We start from the raw sequence: 19,988 nt of genomic DNA, 5'->3' as shown, positions 1-19,988 counted from the left end.
AGCATCGTTCACGCTCCTGGTTCAGGTGCACAGGCAGCAGCCCAAGTTGGCCATGCCTGGGGATCCCCAGCTCCCAGAAGTTTGGACTGGCCAGGAGCTGTTCATGAAAACTACTTGGAACCCACCCAAAAATTGCTGGTCTTAAAAGTTATGGAGAGCTTCCAGCTCTCTGAGGAGCTGGCTCCGAGGGATGCAGGCATAAAAGGGTTGCTTTCCCATTTCCCTGTGCCAATGAAATCTGCTCCGAGATTGTAACAGCATTAAGAGGAGGTTTTTGGCAGCCTTGGGCTCTCCTGGATACTGGGGGGCTACCTGGTCATCTGAGGTGTCCCCAGCCACTTCCCAGGACTCCAGTACCCCTCTCACCCTGGCAGTGGAAATGCCACCCCCAGGGCAGCGTTTGCTCAGAGAACATGAAAATCCTGGCTGTAAAGGGTAGGAATTGAACAGGCTGGGGGGAGGTTTTCCCTTCTCATGTCCTGATCCCACCCCCCATCAGCCTGTTTTCAGGGCTGGTTGATTGGAAGTACATCTGTGTGTATCCCCCTGGAGAAGGGAAGCCTTTATCTGCTTCGAAACATCTCAGCTGCTTCCCCCAGAGCTCCCTGCTCTGTTCCTCTGGGCTGCCACGCTTTGTGCCTCCCAATAAAAAAAAAAACAACCCTTCCAGATGGCTGAAAAATCGCTGTGGAAATCCTTGGTGGAGCAGAGGTGCTGTTGCTTCACCAAGCACCAAACCTTTGGGAATGCTTTGTGTCGGCCACGAGGATCCTGCCAGGACGTAACGACCGGGCAATTCTTTAACTTCTGCTTAGCTTTGTGGTGCTCTGCTTAATCAACTCTTGTCTTCTTTAAACTGTGCTCCAGTGTCATTACTGGGGCATGATTTACACAGGGAAGTGCAACATAAACTTGTGTTCTGGAGCCAAATTTGCTTAACCTCCCTGAAACAGCCTGTCAAGGTTGTGTTCCTCCAGGCCACTGTTTAATTCTGTTTGTGCTGCTGAAGATCTCTCAGTGACTGGGTGGGACCTGCTCTTCCTTTGATTTTTAGGGTCTCTTGGTTACTGGAAGCTCAGGGAGAAGTTTCTGGCTTGCCCAGATAAATAATATAATACCAAGTTATATCCAACCTGCAAAAGGTCACGAGAGAAGAGAGTGAAGAATGTGGATAAAGGAGGTTGGGGGAAGATAAAATATGTAGTTTTGTGGGGTTTTCTTTTGCTTAAAAATCTAGCAAAAGATAACTGTTATCGTGCCACAGTGTAGATGTCACCGCTGCAGGATTTTTGGAGGTGCTGAAATGCAGGTGAAGTCAGAGGGTGAGTGAGCCCTTCTGTGGAAGTGCTGCAGAGACCCACCCTTAACTCCCCAAATCCTTGGTCTCCAGGTTTGGAGGATCTCCCAGGAAGTTCTGGGCTGGTACTAAAGCTCTGGTCGGGGTATCTGCTGGGAGCTGTTATCCAGTCCAGGTTATTGGGCTGGAGGCAGATTTACTGGTCGGTGGAAGGAGCTGTTTTTAAGCCCTTGTGATGCCCTTTCCCCCCATTCCCATGCCCAGCAGTTCATGTTGTGTCCAAAGGTGACGTGCTGATGGCCCCAGTGCCCCAGGCCTTTGCTTTCTCTGCAGAACCCAAACCTCAGCGGGGTGTTTGTGTGGGAATTGTGGCCAGGAACACTCACTGGGGGTGGATGTTGCAAGGAGAGATGGGCTGAGCCTTGAGCTGTCTGCATCCTGCTCTTCTCCCTTCCCGAGCTGCTCTTTGTGTTCTCACAGGCCTTGCTAAACTCTTTGCTCGTAGTTCCTGGTGCTTGCTGATGATCACAACCCTTCTGGCAGGGGAAATGCACCGGGTGAACCTCTTAATCTTTCCCAAAGCCAGATAATAACCTCGAGCCCAGCCAGGACGGTGCCCTCAGAACGTTTTGTGTGATGGGGGTGTTGGTGCTTGATGATTTCAACCCTTTTTAATGAGCGAGGCTGGATGGAGTCTGGTGACCCAACCCACACCAGGTCTGGGCAGGGATGGCTTTGATAAGTCATAAAATTGTGCCAAAGTGCTCTGAGCTGGAGGAGGAGGTACCTTGAGCAATAAGGGATGAAACTGGAGTTGCTCTGGTTGAGCTGTCAGATCTCCCCCTGCTTTTGGGGTACAGTTTGAATCACAGGACATTGTGAGTTGGAAGGGTCTCACAAGGATCATCCAAGTCTAATTCCTGGCCCTGCACCCCAAAAACTTCCCTCCATGTGCCTGAGGGTGCTGTGCAGACACTTCTGGAGCCCTGGCAGGCTGAGCCTGAATTGATTTTTGGGATTGAAACAGGACCAGCCTGTCTCTGGTGAGGACAGAAATTCCTTCTCCAGCCTGCTGCTGGGAGTTGGATAATAGGGATGTGATGTCCAGACAGGCTGCCTGGGGAGAGTTAATGGTGATGAAGGCACACAAAGCTGAGTCACAAACTCAGGGCAAATCCTCAGTGAGGATTTCTTGCTAAAACTAACAGGGGCACTTGGTTTATCAGTGTGGACTCAGATGGAATATCCCCAATGTTTTAGGGAAGAACACTGAATATACTTAATGCCTGATATCATACACAACATGAGGGCTTGGCATGTTTGTGCATAAAGGCAAATTTATCAAGTGTCCAGGGCCAGGTTAGGACAGGGCTTGGAGCAACCTGGGCTGGTGGAAGGTGTCCCTGCCCATGGCAGGGGGTGGAATGAGGTGGTCTTTAATATCCCTCCCAACCCAAACCAGCCTGTGTTTCTCTAAAACACGCTTGCAGGAGTTTTTATAAGGTGTTTTTTTCGTGAATTATCACATTTGGTACCTGGGAAGGGGATGGAAGGTCAACCTGCTGCTGCTCTGCAGGGGGGTTGCCCTGGAAAAGGCATCACTGGATCTCTCCTTCCATAAACTTTAGACCTGGTGTGGAGTCACTAAACCTGCTCCCTGCAGGATCCCTCCTCTCAGCAGCATCAGGCATTAGCTGGTGGAATAACATCACCTCTGACCCTCAGTTCTGGCTACTTATCTGGTTCCCAGCAGGCTTCAGTGCTCAGAGACAAAATGATCTGAGCCTGGTGCTGTCTCGGGCAGAGAAAATGCTGTGAACAGAGGAGTCGTTTCAAGCTCTGGAACTAAAACGTTTCCCAAATCAAACTTAGCCAGCTTATCGGGGTGTAAAAATACTCTGATGTGGGAAGAGGAATTGCAGGCCAGTCTAAGCTGGATGGAGCTGCCTCTCCTCATATCAGCCTCTTGGAGTTTTTCTGACATTAGAGGTTTTCAGAGGATTTGAAATGCATGATTTTTCTTTTTTTTTTTTCCCTTTCTTCATTGGTGATGAAGCAAATCCCTTGGACTACCAAGAGTGTTGGGTTTCATTTCAGAGGCCAAATGTTCTGCAGTGGATGTCAAACCACTGCAAGGAGGGGAGGGCACTGCTTTTATTCCCTTTGTCAGAGAAACCCCTAGTTCTGGTTTGCTGGTGCTGAGAGCTCAGAAATTATATCAGGGCTCCTTCTACGAGCCCATCCTTGTGGATATTTCAAACTGCTCCAGCTCTTGGGGATGTGGAGAACCCCAAAAAAAAAAGGGAAGGACATAATGTAATGGAATTTATGCTCCTGACAGGCTTTGCTCTCTCTGGGTGTCACCACTTGCCACATCCCGGGGCTCGTGGAAGGGCAGGGCACATGTAGGAGCTTCCCCAGAGAAGGAAATTACTCTCTGCTTTAATTCCAGTCATTTCTCCTGACTTCCTCAGGATCCTTAGCCAGGAGCCAGCCTGTCTGTGAGAGGGAACCACCTGAATGGAGGTGGGAGCGTGCCAGCACTTTCTGTAGGTGGCTCTTTGAAGTCTCCTCATTACCTTCAGCCTGGGACACCCCAAAAAAAATAAATAAAATCCAGAAGTGAAGGATGGAGGGGGTGGGTGTTGTAATTGCAGCAGAACAGGATCTGCAGCCTTGGATACACAAGGGGATGAGTCTGAATTGCAGCTCTGAGTGGCAAATAATGGTTGGGTTTGGCCAGTTTGGTGTCTGAAACTTGGGAAGAGCCAACAACAGGACTTGAAAACACTTCATAGGGTTCTGCAACCTGCAGGGGAGAGTGAGGGAAGGGCAGAATGGATAGGGCATCCTAAAAAAAAAAAGGAATAAAAATTAAGTGATGGAGTCTTGGAGAAATTACATTGAAGGTTTTAAGCTTGACTGGGGATCTTTCCTATGGCAAGGAAGTAATTTTATATTATGGCACAGGATTCAGTGTAAGACACCGGTTTTATGTTTTTCCTCCAACTCTCTTCTATTAAAAAAAGAACAAAATCCACCAAAAAAAACCCTTGTTTGTGATATGGCAACCTTTGGGATTTTCCACTTTGTGGAGGAAGAATAATCTCCCAGGAGAGGGTGATGAGAATTCAGTCTAACTGGCTTAATATTGGAAAACTTTCCTGCTAGGGAGTCAAAATCACCTTGTACTGGTCCTTTCCAGCTCCTCTGCCTCGTGGCAGTAAAACATGGCAAAACCTCCTGGTCTGCCTGGAGTTTTTCATGGAACAGTTTCTCCTTGAATCCTTTGTAGCCTGACAGGTGACTTCAGGCTTCTTGCTCTGCTATCAAATGCTTAAAAGTTTCCCTTTCTGCCTTTTAAAGACTGAAAAGGAAGATAAAAGACCTCCAAGATCCCTCTGGAACAGTTTTTCCTGTCTACAAAGGGTTGCAGAAAGCAGATCTAATCACCTCACAGTTGGTCTAGATGATCCCTGTAGGTCCCTTTTTACTGAAAATATTCTCCTAGAACAGCTTGTGCAGCTGTGGATTCTTTCTTCCCTCCCGTGGAAACTGCAGGTGTGTGGCTGGTGTCAGAGAGGGAGGGAGAAAACACTGCTTTCAGACTTTGTCCCTGTTCAGAGGGAGCTGATGAAGCTGATGGCATCGATAATCTGTGGCATTTAATGCAAAAACATAATTACCCAGGTACTGGGCTGCTTCATAATGGCATGCAGGGCTTTATTCATCCAGTTCTCCAGGTGGTGGGAATGCTACTGACCCAAACCAGCTTTAAGAACAAGAAGAGAGCTTAGTTTTGGTTAACCTGGCAGTAGGGGAGCAACTCAGTTCCACTGCTGGTTGTGCTGCTGCATTAATTTTCCCTGTCCCTCGTTTCAGGGAGCAGGTGGCTCCTTAAAATTCAGGCTGGGCTTTCAAACCCGAGCAGGTGTGGAAACCCATGGGTTTGTGGAGGAGCCTCTGCTCGTGGTGAACCCCCCAGAGGGGGGCAATGCCCCTTCCCCAAGAGCACCTGACCAGGCATTTCTCACACCCAGTTCACTCTTTCACTACTTGGACCTGAGGTGTTTCCTGAAGCACCTCTTTCACTGTGTCCTTTCAGCAAATATCCAAATAATCCAAATATTCTGGTCCCAGTCTGCTGTGTCTGAGTCAGAGGTGGGAAGAAGTTGTAATGGCTTTTCCTTGGATGCACAGGGACATCCCTGCCACTTGTCCCCTCTGTCCCATCGCTGGGCACTGTGGGGGAGAGGAAAAGCAAGAGGCTTTTCATGGAAACCAGAGCCAAACAAGCCCAGCAAAGCTGCTCTAGCAGCAAGCTGGGCTTTGAAGCTGCTTGTGGAACTTGAGGGGCTCTTTTTTTTTCTTCCTTCTTTTCTGATTTTGTGTGTGCTTGCTGCCAGCAATTGTATGTGCTCAGTGAGATGAAAGTCATCATCCCAGAGTGTGGAGAATCTTCACAACCGCATCCCCCAGATCCCTTTTTTTTTTTGGTGTTAAAAGCGGGAGTTTTAGCTTGTCTGGAAGCTCTAAGAGCTGCTCCTGACTCTCAGCCTCCTCTGTGCTGTGAGTCCTTGTGAACCTGCTGCTGAGCCAGTTAAAATCTGTCCACTCTTTGCCTGGGAAATGTTGGTCTTCGTTAGGCTTGGGTTTGTCTCTGCTGCTCCCCGGGTGATTTTGGTTGGGATGACACTTCTCTGCCTCACGGTGAAGGTTTCAGGTAAATGTTTCCTGTCCATGGATGTCGGGATCTGGCTTGGATGTGTTGGGCAAGGGGTGCTCTGTGAGCGTGCCCAGCTGGGGTTTGGGGTTATTCCTCACCCCACATCTTCAGATGTCGCTGAGCGTTCCTGTTTTTTATCTGTTGGTTGTGTAACTCCTCGTTGCAGCTATTACATGACATCATCTGCTGCCCTGTGCTTTTGGGCTTCATAACATGTTCAGCTGAGTCTTGGGTAAGGAGCATAATTTATTACTAAACCCATTAGAGCTCTGGAAATAAATAAACACCATGCTGAAGTCCCTATCACCAGCACGTTGCCTCCAGCAGCAGTGAAAATATTCACATTGAGTCTCTGCTGACTGTCGGAGAGGGGATGGGTGGCTGGAGTATTTACTGAGGGTTTGGTTTTTTTTTCCTCCCCCTTTTAAATTGTACTCTTGCACAAAAAGAGGCTGGCAAGTGTGTTCTCTACTGGAATTAACAATCTCTTAATGCTCTGAGGCTAAACTGAGGCTGAAGTCAGCTATTCAGCTGTGGCTCTGGGCACATCTATTGTGTTTATCTCTGTGCTCGTTAGGCAGCAGGACTCTTTGTGTGGCTGTAACATCACTTAAGGGGAGGATTTTCCCATGATTTTACCCACACAGGAGCCAGAGCGAAGGAAAATCATCTTCTGCTGAATGTCAGCTCTTAGGTGACTTCACTGACTGGGTTTCAGCAATCCCACTGGGCTGGAGTGGAGGGGCAGCTCCGATCTTGGCTCTCTGTGAGCAGGGACAGCACCCAGGGAATGGCTGGAGCTGGGCCAGGGCAGGCTCAGGTTGGATCTCAGGACAAGGTTCTTCCCCCAGAGGGTGGTTGGCACTGCCCAGGCTGCCCCAGGGCAGTGGACACAGCCCCAAGGCTGCCAGAGCTCCAGGAGGGTTCGGACAGGGTGGGATTGTTGGGGTGTCCTGGGCAGGGCCAGGAGTTGGGCTTTGATCTTTGTGGGTCCCTTCCAAGTTCTGGGATGTTTTATGGTTCTACCATGTGCTGTGTCCTGCAATGATGTGTTGGATCTCAGGATGTGCTGGCAGGAGGGAGAGGCAGGCTGGGCTCTCTGGTGCTTGGCTGGGAATGGCTGCAGGTCCAGGGAGCTGTGACACAGAGCCTGTGTCCTGTTCCTGAGCCCCAAAGTGGGGGTGTGCTTTGACAAGTTCCACGCAGAGATCCCCTGCCTGTAGCAACAGAAAGGTGAACTGACCCTCAGGTGTTGATGTGTCAGGGGAGAGCTAAAGCTGCTGGTTGGGAGATGGAGTTTTCAATCCCACACTCCCTTACAAATAACTTTTTCCTTCATATCAAAATAACCCAGGGTCCAGAGGAGGCCCTGGAGATGCTGCCAGGGCTGGAGCCCCTCTGCTCTGGAGCCAGGCTGGGAGAGCTGGGGGGGGTTCCCCTGGAGAAGAGAAGGCTCCAGGGAGACCTGAGAGCCCCTGGCAGGGTCTAAAGGGGCTCCAGGAGAGCTGGAGAGGGACTGGGGACAAGGCATGGAGGGACAGGACAAGGGGAAGTGGCTTCAAATTGGAAAAGTGAAGATTTAAATGGGATATTGGGAAGGAATTGCTGACTGGGAGGGTGGGCAGGCCCTGGCACAGGTTGGGCAGAGAAGCTGTGGCTGCCCCTGGATCCCTGGAAGTGTCCAAGGCCAGGCTGGAGCAAGCTGGGCTAGTGGAAGGTGTCCCTGCCCATGGCAAGGGGTGGGACTTGGATGTTCTTTAAGGTCCCTTCCATCCCAAACCATCCTGTGATTCCATGATCCTCTCCAAACTGCAGTTCCCTCTGTGACTCCTTTCCAAGAAGGCAGTGGTTGAGCGAGAGTTGCTCCCCTTCTTTGCTTGCAGGGGGCCCTTGAATACCTGCTGGACATGAGAGCATCTTTGCAAGGAAGTAAATCCTGTTTTGGGGCCTGGGGAGAGGGGGCTGCACTCAGGGCAAGAGCTGTGGGGTGAACACAGTGAGGATGGCTGAGCCCTCAGTCCTGTCTGCATCTCCTTGCTCTGGCTGGTGGCAGCACAAGTTGGCTGTGTGACCCTGGCCTGATAAAATCTGTGTGCTGCCATGGCTTTGGCCAGGGATTTTCTGCCTCTGGCTCTGGCAGAGCGAGCTGGAGACTGGCTGCCTTCCCTGAGCCCTGCCACTGCCAGGAGGAAATCACCATCTGGGTGCAATCTGCATCTGAAGGAGCCTGACCTTCCCAGCAGCTCTTGGTTGAACACCAGCTCTGGCCCTTGCTGGCTCCTTTCCTTGCTCAGGAAAAAGCATCTACGGGAGGGAGACAAAGGAATGGGTATTTATTCACCTCTTAATCAAATATAACTCATTTTTTCCTTTTGTGGGATGTGACTCTGCCCTTTTTGGTTGTGAGAATGAGCAAGGGGAAGCAAAATACTTTTTGCCTTCAAGCATCAGGCTGCTGGGTCAGCTCCTTGTGCTGCCACTTCTTAAGCTCCCCTGACCCCCTCTCCCTGTGCTAAAGGGATTGTTGTGCCTTTTTTTCCTGGAGTTGTTTTGTGACTGTTTGAGGTCCTCTCTCTCTTATTTGGATGAGCTTCTCAGGTGAGGGCAACCCTAGAAGATTTGACTCTCTTAAAGGAGGGCTTGAGATTTGCTTCCTTCCATCTGGATGAGCTGGTGCTGTGCTGTGTAGTATTTATTTGTGTCCTTGGGTTGGAGGGCAGGCACCAGAAAGATGATGGCAGTTGTTAAACTCACCCCAAAGTCTCAATCCTCAGTACTGAAGTCGAGCTCATGAGTTACCCCAGCCTTTAAACTTAATTTCTTTGACTCTTAAAAGCAAAGCTGGTGCCTCAAACCAGCCCGGGTCCCTTCAGAGCAGCTTGAAATGTGTTCCCTGAAACGGGACCCTCAGTGCTGCCCTTGGGACCTGTGGGATTCACTGGGATTCAGCTCCAGGGGTGAAGCAAACGGTGCTGGGATAAACACTTTTTAAAAACGCCTCCTAAAGGGCAAGAGCTCCAAGGCAGGTGTTCCCTGGGGGTTCTCCAGCAGGTCGCTGCTCCCTCTGCCGTGCTGCCTACCGCGGTGTCCCGCGGGGGATGGATGGCGTGGAGCGGGATGCACGGCAGGAGCTGGGAGGTGAACTGATGTTTGCCTCGAGTTACGGTCAAAGCAGCAGGAGGTAGAGGGGGGGATTTGAGGAATTCATGGTTAAACCACGATATAACTACTCAGACAGCAGGTATGTAGTACTTTTTTTTTTAAAATTTATTTTTATTTTATTTTGATCCCCTAAGCAACTTCTTTGCCCTTGTTTCAAGTCTTGGCCGTGTCACAGGCGTGGGAGTCCGAGTGCTGCTTCCTGAGGATGGGATAAGGGTTTCTCTGCAATGCTTGGGTCCACCTAGTGTTACTTTCTGGGTCCAGACTCCTGCAGCCTCCAGTGTGAGCCCACCAGAAAAATCAGAGTCCTGGCAAAAACCTCCTGCTAAAAAGCAGATATACCTGGCACGTGTCCCTGGCTTGGAGGGAGCCCAAGGATCTTCTGCTTGGATACTCGGCTGATCCTGCTGGACCAGGCAATCAGGTCCTGCGTGATCTGGTTGTGAAGACAAGCAAAAATCCACTTCCCGCTGGTTTCCAGCCACAAACCAGCCTGGCTACAAAGAGCTGCTTTAATGCCAACCAGTCAGTCAGTCAGGGAGGAAAATGAACTTCTGCCCGGGAGGGAGGCTGTCTTTGTGCATCAAGTTAGGAACCTGCTGGAGGGGAATGAGGCTCCTCACAAGCTGCTGGGCTCAGGGAAGGGTGGATCCAGCTGCCTCTGGGTGACTGTGCTTAGCTGTGACAGGGGAGAGTGTTTGCAGAGAGCAGGTCTGCAGACGCTGGGATAGAGCGGACAGCGCCAGACGGGGAGGTATTTGATGTCCTCTCTGGTGCCTGGAATCATTTCAGATAAGCTGATACCCTCCAGCAAGCTGGACTGCTGGTGGGGCTAAAATTTCCACCGTGGGACACCTGCTATAATAATATCAACTTATTGTAATGGGGAAATGTGGTTGGATGTATGAAAGGGAATTGATATGGGATTCAGTTTTCCACTGCGTGCCCATAGGATGTAGGTCTGGAGGGAGTCTCAAAACTCCTGGAAGAGACTGAAGTTTTGCAAAGTCATCCTTGCATGCTCTCCTGTGTATTCCATACTCTTCTCCTTCCTGGTCTTCTTCCAGGAGGAGCTGGCAAGGTCGAGACTGGGCTCCCAGTCACCTGTAGGTGGATGCCATGTGTGCAAGGAGTTCCATGTGCTGTTAAATGTCTGCAGTTTAAACCATTAAATCAAGGATTCACTTCCACAGTGTCTGCACCTTCCAAAACAGCATAACTGGATCAACCTCAAATCTCCCCACTCTTCTTCTTGGTTTGGGTGATGTCCTGGCTGTGACTGGGATATAATTAATTTGTTTTTCTCAGTACCTGGTACAGTGTTTTGGGTTTGGTATCAGAATAATGGTGGGATATAAACTTAAGACTTGACGTTTTGGGCAGGGGATTTCCCACCTCTGGTTAAAATGGTGTTAAATGCTTTTCTAGGGGGTTTGCTGGTTTATTGGGCAGGTTGTGGGATTTTTTTGTTGTTTGTTTGGGGTTTTTTTATGTTTGTGGGGTTTGTTTGTTTGCTTTCTCCTGGATGTGGTTTGCTGATTTTAGAGGATGGGGAAGGTTCACTCTGGATATGCTGCCTTGACACCAAGACCTGTAGCAATCCAAAGCCAAGATGTCTGTAAGATTTCTTTAAACCTCCTTCACCCCTCACTTCCAAATTTCCAAATTTTGTGGATTTTCCATCCCTGGAAGTGTTTAAGGCCACGTTGGGTGAGCAACCTGATCTCTAGTGAATGGCATCCCTGACCATGGCAGGGAGATGGAACAAGATGGTATTTAAGGTCCCTTCCAACCCAAGCCATTCTGATTCCCAAATTGCTTGCTGGGGCTGGATCAGCTCAGATGCTTCCTGGAGGAAAGATCAGGAAGGAGGGAAACAAAACAATCTAATATTTATGGTATAGGAACTTCAGAAATGTGCCTGTTTCTTTCCTAAAGCAAAGGCTGCATGTTTGGAACCATCCCCATGCACCTGCTTTTCAAACTTTGTTGTTGTTGCTGCTTGGTTTTGTAAAGAACCTCAAGGTTCATCACTTGTGCTATGCCCCAGGGGTTTATTTTGACCCCCAGTGAGCTGGGCTTGGACTGAAAAGTGCCTTTGTTGGGTTGTTTCAGTGCAGTTTTTGAAGGGGCAGAGAAGAACAGTCTGGATTACGGGATCCTGTGGTGTCCATGAATATGCTTGATGCAAGATTTGTCAGTGTAATGCTTTCCCCCTGAAGTTATGAGTATCATCTTGCCTGGCAATGCTGCTTGCATCCCTGGAAAAGGGAAAACTGATTTATTTTTTAATTGAAAGGAAAGAGCCTCAATACAGGGCAGGTTGTAACGGGATGAGGGGTGATGGTTTTAAACTGAAGGAGGGTCGAGTTAGATTAGATATAAGGAAGAGGGGTCTTTCCAATAAGTGTGGTCCTGGCCCAGGTTGGGCAGAGAAGCTGTGGCTGCCCCTGGATCCCTGGAAGTGTCCAAGGCCAGGTTGGAGCAACCTGGGGTAGCAGAAGGCGTCCCTGCCCGTGGCACGGGGTGGAACGAGATGATTTTTAAGGTCCCTTCCAACCCATTATATAAAAAAAAACTCTACAGAGCCCCGCCTGGACCCCCCTCGGAGGGCTCTGCGGTGGCGAATTGTCCCTAAATGTCCCCGCTGGGTGACCCCGCCCGGTGTGCGCGGCGGGCGGGCTTTAGGACCCAGCGGGGTGGGGGGTGTGTGTGTGACACCGCTCGTCCCTTCCCTTTCCAGCCGCGCTCCCGACCCGGGACTTTCTCCAGGGCTTTTTATATTTAATTTTTTTTTTTTTTCTTCCTTCCCCCCGAGGCTTGGGAGGAGTGGGGAGAAGGAGGAGCCGAGTTGTCTCTCTCTCTTTTTTTTTTTTTTTTTTTTTTTAATTAATTGATTTTTTTTTTTTTAATCCTTTGGCGGGGAAAATAAATGAAGAAGTAGAGCCCCCCCCCCTGCGATGGCGCGGACGGGCTGAGCGGAGCGGCCATGGCAGCGCGGCAGGTGTTCCTCCTCCAGCCCTGCGGTGAGGGACAGGGGGACACGGGTGGGACAGACACACACGGGGAGAGGGGGGACACGCAGAGTGGCCGCCGGCTTGCGGGGTGTCCCCGTCGCCCGCCCCCTTTTCCCAGCTCCGCCTGTTGCATCGGGGTGGGACGCGGCGGGCAGGGTGGGCTTGGAGGCGGTGGGGTCATCCTGCTGGTCCCGGCTTCCCCTTCTTGCAATCGGGGGTGGGGGAAGAAAAAAAAAAAAAAACCGACACAAAATAGTAGGGAATGGTCGCTTCGTGTCGTTGCCGAAGGTTTTTTACTGGTGGCACCCGCAAACCGGGCTCCTGGGGTGCCGGGATGCGGCGGGACGGGAGGAGCGGGGGATGGAGGAGCGATGGGAGCTTCGCGGCTGGATGTCCTTGGGGGGGTGCTTTGTCCCCTCGCTTGGGCTTGTTTATGCCCGAAAAGGGGTGGAGGGCTCGCTGCGGTGTTGGGCTCCGCTCCGCTGCTCGCGGATGCGGTTGCCTGACTGTGTCGGTGTAAAAGCCGCAGTAAAAAGGAGGAAAAAAAAAAAAGAAAAAAAGTGAAACTTTGACGTCTCGGACTGAGCTCGCGTAAAGAGTTGAGGCGGTGTTGCGCGTTGGGGAAGACCTCGGCAATGAGTTTATTCGAAACGCAGTGGGAGGGGTGGGCTTTAATGCGCTTGGAAACTCGCTTTCTGATTTACGATGAACTCTATAAAAGTTCTTTTCTGCGGTGCCTTCCCCCCCCTCCCCGCCCCAGCCTTGCCAAAGGAAGCGCTTCCTTCACCGGCATGGCCGCGGTGACACTCGGTGCAGTGACAGGGACTCGGGGTCGCGGAGGAACAGGGTTTTGTTCTGGACCCGAAGGAACTGTAGGTGGCACAGCAGCTTTGCCGAGCGGGAGGCTGTCCCGGAACGGCTCCCGTGGATCTGTTTTCTCGGCGAGGATTGCGCCTTCGGGTCTTTTCTGGGTTTAACGAAAAAGTTTTGCTTTGGGTCTGATGTTCTTCCTGAAAGCTTTGCTTTGCTGCTTTCTCGTGTTTGTGGCCGCTGTTGCCACTCTTGAGTCCTGATGGTGCCAGTGGCTGTCCAGCAGCCATATAAAATCATGGAATGGTTTGGGTTGGAGGGGACCCTAAAGACCATCTCATTCCATCCCTCTGTCGTGGACAGGGACACCTTCCACTAGCCCAGGTTGCTCCAAGCCCTGTCCAACCTGGCTTTGGACACTTCCAGGGATCCAGGGGCAGCCACAGCTTCTCTGTGCAGATATGCATGTGAACAATCTGCAGAGAATATATAACTTTTTTTTTTGAGTTGTTTCAATATTTTGAGGACTTCCTTGTGGGTTTTCAGGAGGAGTGAGTGTCCCCTTGTCGCTCCTCTGCCAACTTACTGCCCCTCAAGTGCCGGAGCTGAAGCAGCTCCTTGACTCAGGGTTTCCCCCTTCTCACCTGGGCTGCTGTTGTTGGTTTTGTGGCTGCTGTTCTGGGAGGGAACAGCGATGTAACACTCCAGTCCTGTCTACACAGCGACCTCAGTCACTGCCACCACCCCTGTGAGCTGCCACTTCCCTGCTATAATGGGGATGCTTTGGCTAATCCAGCTCAGCCAGAGCCCTCTAGTTCGGCGACGTCTGTGGCTTTTGAGCAGTTGCAGCTCTGCGAGGATGATGGACCGCAGAGGGAGTTCCTCTCGGGCTCTCCTGGTGTTCCTTGGCGCTTGGAATGCTTCAGCTTGTTTAAATAAATGCCCGCAGAAAGGCGAGCCGGGGTTTCTAGCGGAGCCCTCTCTTCACTCGGAAGGTCTCCCTGTGTAAACCCCTAGTGCCTTGACTTCTAGTAAAGCTGTAGTAAATCACTGAAGGCTGTAAACAGTTATTAAAACAAGATTTAGCTCTGTGTTGAGTCAGTGTGAAAGCAAAGATGTCTTTGGGTTTAAAAGGAAAAGGATCCGCAATGAAAGTCTTCTGTGTTGGCCTAAAGAGAAGTAGCAGTGAGGAGTCAGATATTTCAGCAGAAGGGAGCTGAGGTTAAGAGGTCAGATTTTAGCTGAGAAGTTGGCATTTAATCCGTAATTATCAGACAGCCTGATGCTGTTTGATTTGTTTGTTGTGTAGCGTGATGTTTCTTGCAGAAGGGAGCTGAGGTAAGAATTAGAGTCAAGGCTGAGTTTGAGTTGCCAACTTGGAATTTAATCTGGAGTTATCAGGCTTAACCTGGTGCTGTTTTATTTGCCTGTGTAAGACAAACCTCAGATTTTGTCCTTGCAGAACTGGTGATGCTCTGCATAGGTACCTTATGCCTAAAGACAGGTACTAAATCACATTACCTGGGGGGGGGGGGGAACTGTTTGTTTTGGTGGGTTTTTAGGAATTCTAATACCCATGCTGTGGTTTAGGAGTCTCTGGGAAGCCACAGTGCTCGCTGCCCAAAACCTTTCTGTAGCTGTAGGTCCGGGCGGCACTCGAGTTACCTCCTCCTAATGAGAAACCACTTCTGGAAAAGTCCTGTTTCCTTATGTAGGATTGCTCTGGGAGTAAACAACACTCGGGACACTTTAATGACTCATCGTCATGAAACTGTCATCTACCCTGTAAATATGCAAATCCCTGCCAAGCACCCCAGCAGACAGCCAGCCTGTGGTAAATCCTCCTTACCTTTGCAGCCAGCGCGGGGCTTTCGCCTCCGAAGCCGGGTGGGGAGCCTGCTGTGAAGGATACAGTGTGGTTAAAAACTGGGAATGCCGAGGCAACTCCTCCAAGCCCATCCTAATTGGGGTCTGAGATCGTGAAATCTGCCAAGCAGCCCCTTCAGGACTTGATGCTGGGACCTGGTGGTGCTGAAAAACTCTTAGGTGTTTTTTTGTGGTTTGTTTTTTTTTTCCCTTTAATTTTACTGCAGTATAACTTTCTAAATATGATCTGGGCTAAGCTCTCCATAAAGCCTCTCTGAAGAGCACGGTGACATCCTGGCCCAGAGCAGAGCACTGCGGGCTCCTGCATCTGTCAGTGCTGGCTTTGATATCAAAGAGCTTTGCTGTCACTTATAACTCCGTGGGTTTTGCTATTCCCTCTTTTCTAAATTCAGCCCTGGCTCTGACTTGCAATTAAAACCAGCAGTGCTGAGGGCTTGAAGTCTTCCTCTGTTGCTGTAGGAAGGTCTGCAAGCTCTGCTGAACCAGTGGGAGCTGTGATTTGGGTAAGGAACAGAGGGAAGAGTCCAGTTTCAATCCTCAGAGATGCCCTGCTGAAAAACTGCAAGAAGATGGGGAGAAAAGCGTGAAAACCTGGCCAGTGGAGCGGGCAGCACCAAGTTGGGGGTTTTTTTTGGTGTTGGGTGAGAAGTTTTCCTCCCCACACATGCTTTTGGGTTCCTCAGGTTTGAAGGGCCTGATGCAAGTGGCAGCAGGAGGGCTTATGGGGCTGCCCTGGGGGCATCCTGTGGTGAGATGGATTTGAGTAGTGTTAATGTGGGCTGTGGTGGGGGAAACCTCCCATTTGGAGCTGGTGGAGAGAACATCTCAGCTGGCTGATGGGTGGTTGAGATGGTTTGGAGCTGGGCAGCCTCTGTCTCGGGGTGTGCAGGGAGGGTGGAGTGAGTTACCACTGGGTGGAAATTAGCAGTGGAAATTAGGGTGGAAATGAGGAGGATGGGGCTGAGGATGGAGGTGACCTTCCTCCCCTCGTGGTGGCACCCTGCTGCCACTTGTGGGCTCATCCCCCTGGGAAGAGACACCCCGGGGGGGACGCAGTGTGAGGCACCAGGTTGATTCTCCTTTTCCTCTCTCCCTCTGCCATCTCCTTTTCCAGGAGTTTAAACTGCCTCTTCCCCCCCCCCCCGTGCTCCGAGCCTAATTGCGTCCCCAGGGCTTAACACGCGTGTGTTTGTTTTATTCAACGTGTTGGCTGTTCCCACCGGAACAGCCTGATTTTTTTTCCCTTTTTTTTTTTTTTTTTTTTTTTGGGATTGGGCTTTTTTTTTTTTTTTTTTTTTTGCTTATTGTGCACAACAAGCTCCCGCACAAGATATTCGTTGGAGAGAGAGGGGGGGGTGTGTGCGGGGGGAGGAACTGTAGTAATGCCAATACTCCTTGAATATTATAAACCTGGCTTATCAGCGCGACGCAGGGCTGGAATTTGTCTCTTCCTGTGCTGCATCTCTGCTTTCTGAGAGGGGCGTTTAAATACAGGCTGGAGACGCTGCTTTTCCAGTGAGCTCTGCTGGGCTGTGACAGCAGCACCGGGGCTGCTCCGGAGGCTTTATTTTGTATTTTATTACCATTTTTTTCTTTTTTTTGTGGTTTGTTTCACACTGATTCCTTCTCCAAAGAGGGAACTTGTCTGGGAGAAGGCTCTGAGGCTGCATGTCCCACCAGTACCCGGGCAAGGAGGCGAAGGGGGACGCGGTTTGCTTCGTACCTGGCTCTCCTCTCTTCTCCGTCCTGATGGAGCCGGCGCCTTTTTGCTACCCCCGGCTCACCTTCCTGCGCTCGCCCTACGGCCAGTTCGGGGACAGCGCTGGGGGCTCTTCCCAGGATTTGGCCCAGTGGCCGCAGCGCTTGTCCCAGAGGTGGAGCAGGCCAGTGGATGGTGCGTGACCGGGGTCGGGGACTGGACAAGAGGGGGTGGCACAAGGTGGCAGAGAAAGCCCAGTGAGAGTTGAGGAGGCTTTGGAGATGGTGGGTCAAGAGGCAGGTGGGGCTCAGTGCATGGGTTGGTGCGGCCGTGTTGATGCTCGCAGGACTCGGTGGGTGAATTGGTGTGGCCATGTCGGTGCAGGCAGGACTCGGTGGGTGGGTTGGTGGTGTTGTGTCGGTGGGTGAATTGGTGTGGTCGTGTCAGTGCAGGCAGGACTCGGTGGGTGGGTTGGTGGTGTTGTGTCGGTGGGTGAATTGGTGTGGCCGTGTCGGTGCAGGCAGGACTCAGTGGGTTGGTTGGTGGTGTGTCAGTGGGTGAATTGGTGTGGCCGTGTCGGTGCAGGCAGGACTCGGTGGGTGGGTTGGTGGTGTTGTGTCAGTGGGTGAATTGGTGTGGCCGTGTCGGTGCAGGCAGGACTCAGTGGGTTGGTTGGTGTCGTTGTGTCGGTGGGTGAATTGGTGTGGCCGTGTCGGTGCAGGCAGGACTCGGTGGGTGAATTGGTGTGGCCATGTCGGTGCAGGCAGGACTCAGTGGGTGGGTTGGTGGTGTTGTGTCGGTGGGTGAATTGGTGTGGCCGTGTTGTTGCGCTCCCCTCTTGGACCTCTCCTGGTCCACCAGCTTTGTCACTTGTCAACTCCTCCATGCTCCGGTCCCTGCTACACCCAGGCTGGCCAGGGAGGACTGATAAACAACCTCAGCACGGGGGAAAAAAATAAGAATAGAGGAGGATCTGAGCCAGTCTTTTGTTTCATAAGCTAGTTCACTGGGTGAAATGAATCCGGCAGTGTTTGAAACCTGAAATACCTGCTGGAGGCTCGTTTCACCTTCCGGGTTGGGATGCTGTCAGCTCTGTCCTTTAGACTGTTGTTGAAGGTATCAAGTGTGGGCATACAGGAAGGTATTAAGCTGATTTACCTCATTACAAGGAATTACCTCAAAATAGCAGTTTGGTTCAAATTTTTCTGTAACGTGAAAAAATCTGTATGGGGAGACTTGGTGAATCCTGCTGGTTTAGGAGCCGAGCTCTGCTGTAAGTGCTGATCCTAAGGATGGGAGTCTTGACTTCCCATAAAACTTCCTTGGGCAAGGATATCAGGCTAAATGAGGTGAAGTCCTGAGCAAGCCTGATTTCTCTTTAAAGGTGGTTTTTTTTTTTTCCCTGGAGCAGGGATTGGGAATGGAGACCTCCTAGGGTCTCTTCCACCCTCAACACTTCATGAACTGCGCTGTACTTCCTTTGCATCTTGTTGCCAGTCGGACTGTGATGTGTCTCACCTGGAAAAGCTCGTCAGGTGGCATGCAAAAAAAAAAAAAAATTAAAAAATAACTATGGAGGAGACTGGATGAGCAGTCTCGGCAGGGAAAACGCGTGGGAGGTGTTTAAAAACATGCATTGCCTGTGGTTTCGTGCAGCGGAAACAAGTCTGTGGCAGGGACTGGAGATGGGGGCATGAGGCTCTGACTGAATCCCTCTGCTGGAAGGGATGCCCCTTCCCGAGCCGGGTCCTGCCTCTCCTTGCTTTGCTCCGGGAAGAAACGTTTGCTGCCTCCCGGTAAACATCTCTGGGAATCTTTCTTTTATTTTTTTTTTTTGACTGAAGTCACAGAGTTACTGTAGGGGAGTGAGCCAGCCTTGTGCCGGCATTTGGATAATGCACCAATTTATTTCTGTCTTATTCTTTTAGGGTTCTGCCTTTTCTAAGGCTGAATTGATGTGTCTTTGGGGAGTTTGTTTTTTTTTTTTTCCTTTCTGGGTTTGTTTATTTATTTTTTTTGACCAGCATAGACCGTTCCTCTGGGTTTTAACTATTCAGCTGGGGGGGGAGCCTTGGCTTATTGTGATGAAAATCTTGAATTGTAAGGAAAGTGAAGCAGTAGAATAGGCTGGAGCAGGGGGGAGAGGATGTGGCATCTTCCCTCCAACGCTTTTTAGGTCCAGTGCTGGGCAGAGAGTTTGGGATTCAAGTCTCCTCGGGTGAGGTGAGGTCTTTCAGCTTTATTTTCTGGGACTTGCTGTTAGAGCACGGACTCCACTGCCCCGTTTCTCATTCCCATATGCAGGCTGCTCATTGAATTCACGCATTAACCCTTGCACTGCTGCCTGGATAAACCACCCGAGCCCGGCAGTCGGGCGGGCAGCTGTATCTTTAAGAAATTTGCTGTATCTACCTCTGAGCAGCAGGTTTGTTTTTTTTCCTCCCCCATCCCTCTCTCCTTCGTGCATCTTCACATCCTCTGGGCTTTCCCTGTACTTCTCTCTGTAAGGTACAGCATCTTCTCACTTCAGTTGAGCGTGGCTGCCACGAAGCTGGGTTTGGTTGGTTGTTTTTTTCTTTTTTTTTTTAAGGAGGAACAGGAGCTTTCTTCCCTACAGCATCCAGCAAAACTCCGCGGCTCCCAACCGCTGGGTCGCTTTAATTATCCTGCTTTTTCCTCCTGCCTGGTAGAGGCGAAGAGCTCCGAGAAGGCGGCCGGGAGGAGAAATCCCGAATCCCTGGTTTTGGGGAGGGGGGGCATGTGCCGAGGGTGCCGTGCAGGTGTGTGTGTGGGATTAGGAGAGAGCCGGCATCGAGGAGCCCAGCTGGGAGCTAATGGGTCGCGCTCTCACTCCACCCATCCGCCGCTCGCCAATTGGAAGTGAGGGGGAAAGATGCTCTGGATGGATTAACGCCGGAGCCGCAGAAAAAGCACGAGCCGCCGCCTCGGCCACCTGAGCGAGCGGGATTTGGGAACGAGTGCGGTGGATCCGGGGTGGGGAGGGGGAGCTGTCGGAGCAGCATCTCCGTTAAAGGAGTGGTGTGCAGGTAAGTTGTGGTCTTACCAAAACCTCCTCCGGCTGCTGGAGCGCTGCTCTGTTGCCGGGCGATGCGTTTGGACAGGAAATCTTAAAAAAAAAAAAAAAACAGCCCTGCCAGCTCTTGAATTATTTAATTCGCCGAAGTAAGGCAGGGCTTGATGCGTTTTCAATGGGCTTTGCTGCTTAGTGATGGTATCTGTTGCCTGTGCTGGGTGTCTGCTGTGTTTAAGGATGGGAGGATAGCTCCTGAATTCCATTTACGTTCACCAGAGTGCTGGATTCCGGGGCTGGAATTTAGTTTCGAGGTGAGCACAGGAGGGCTGCTTACCTGTTCTGCTTTTTCTCTCTTA

The 19,988-nt window shown here is 50.9% G+C and overlaps 1 protein-coding gene and 1 long non-coding RNA gene across 4 annotated transcripts in view; both read left to right on the top strand.

The window, feature by feature from the left end:
• Positions 1-11,596: 11,596 nt before the first annotated feature.
• LOC126642991 (uncharacterized) overlaps positions 11,597-19,988 on the top strand; it is a 223,037-nt gene continuing 214,645 nt past the window's right edge. Inside the window, exon 1 of the long non-coding RNA XR_007629645.1 lies at positions 11,597-11,663. This is a non-coding gene — a long non-coding RNA (uncharacterized LOC126642991). The remainder of the gene's footprint in view (positions 11,664-19,988) is intronic.
• Positions 12,092-19,988, top strand: part of SLC4A11 (solute carrier family 4 member 11) — a 95,039-nt gene continuing 87,142 nt past the window's right edge. Inside the window, exon 1 of one of the 3 annotated variants that reach the window (XM_050321033.1) lies at positions 12,092-12,211. In XM_050321033.1, coding sequence (XP_050176990.1) covers positions 12,175-12,211 — 37 coding nt within the window. In that variant the 5' untranslated portion in view covers positions 12,092-12,174. Of the gene's footprint in view, positions 12,212-19,019; positions 19,107-19,374; positions 19,646-19,988 lie in introns of those variants that run through there. The other 2 variants (XM_050321035.1, XM_050321034.1) reach the window with 2 other exon arrangements.

This window comes from Myiozetetes cayanensis, unplaced genomic scaffold (genome assembly GCF_022539395.1).
Source record: "Myiozetetes cayanensis isolate MyiCay16 unplaced genomic scaffold, myiCay2020 scf26, whole genome shotgun sequence".
Lineage (NCBI taxonomy): Eukaryota > Metazoa > Chordata > Aves > Passeriformes > Tyrannidae > Myiozetetes > Myiozetetes cayanensis.
The sequence above is the reverse complement of the archived record's forward strand: the minus strand, read 5'-3'. Positions and strand labels throughout refer to the sequence as shown.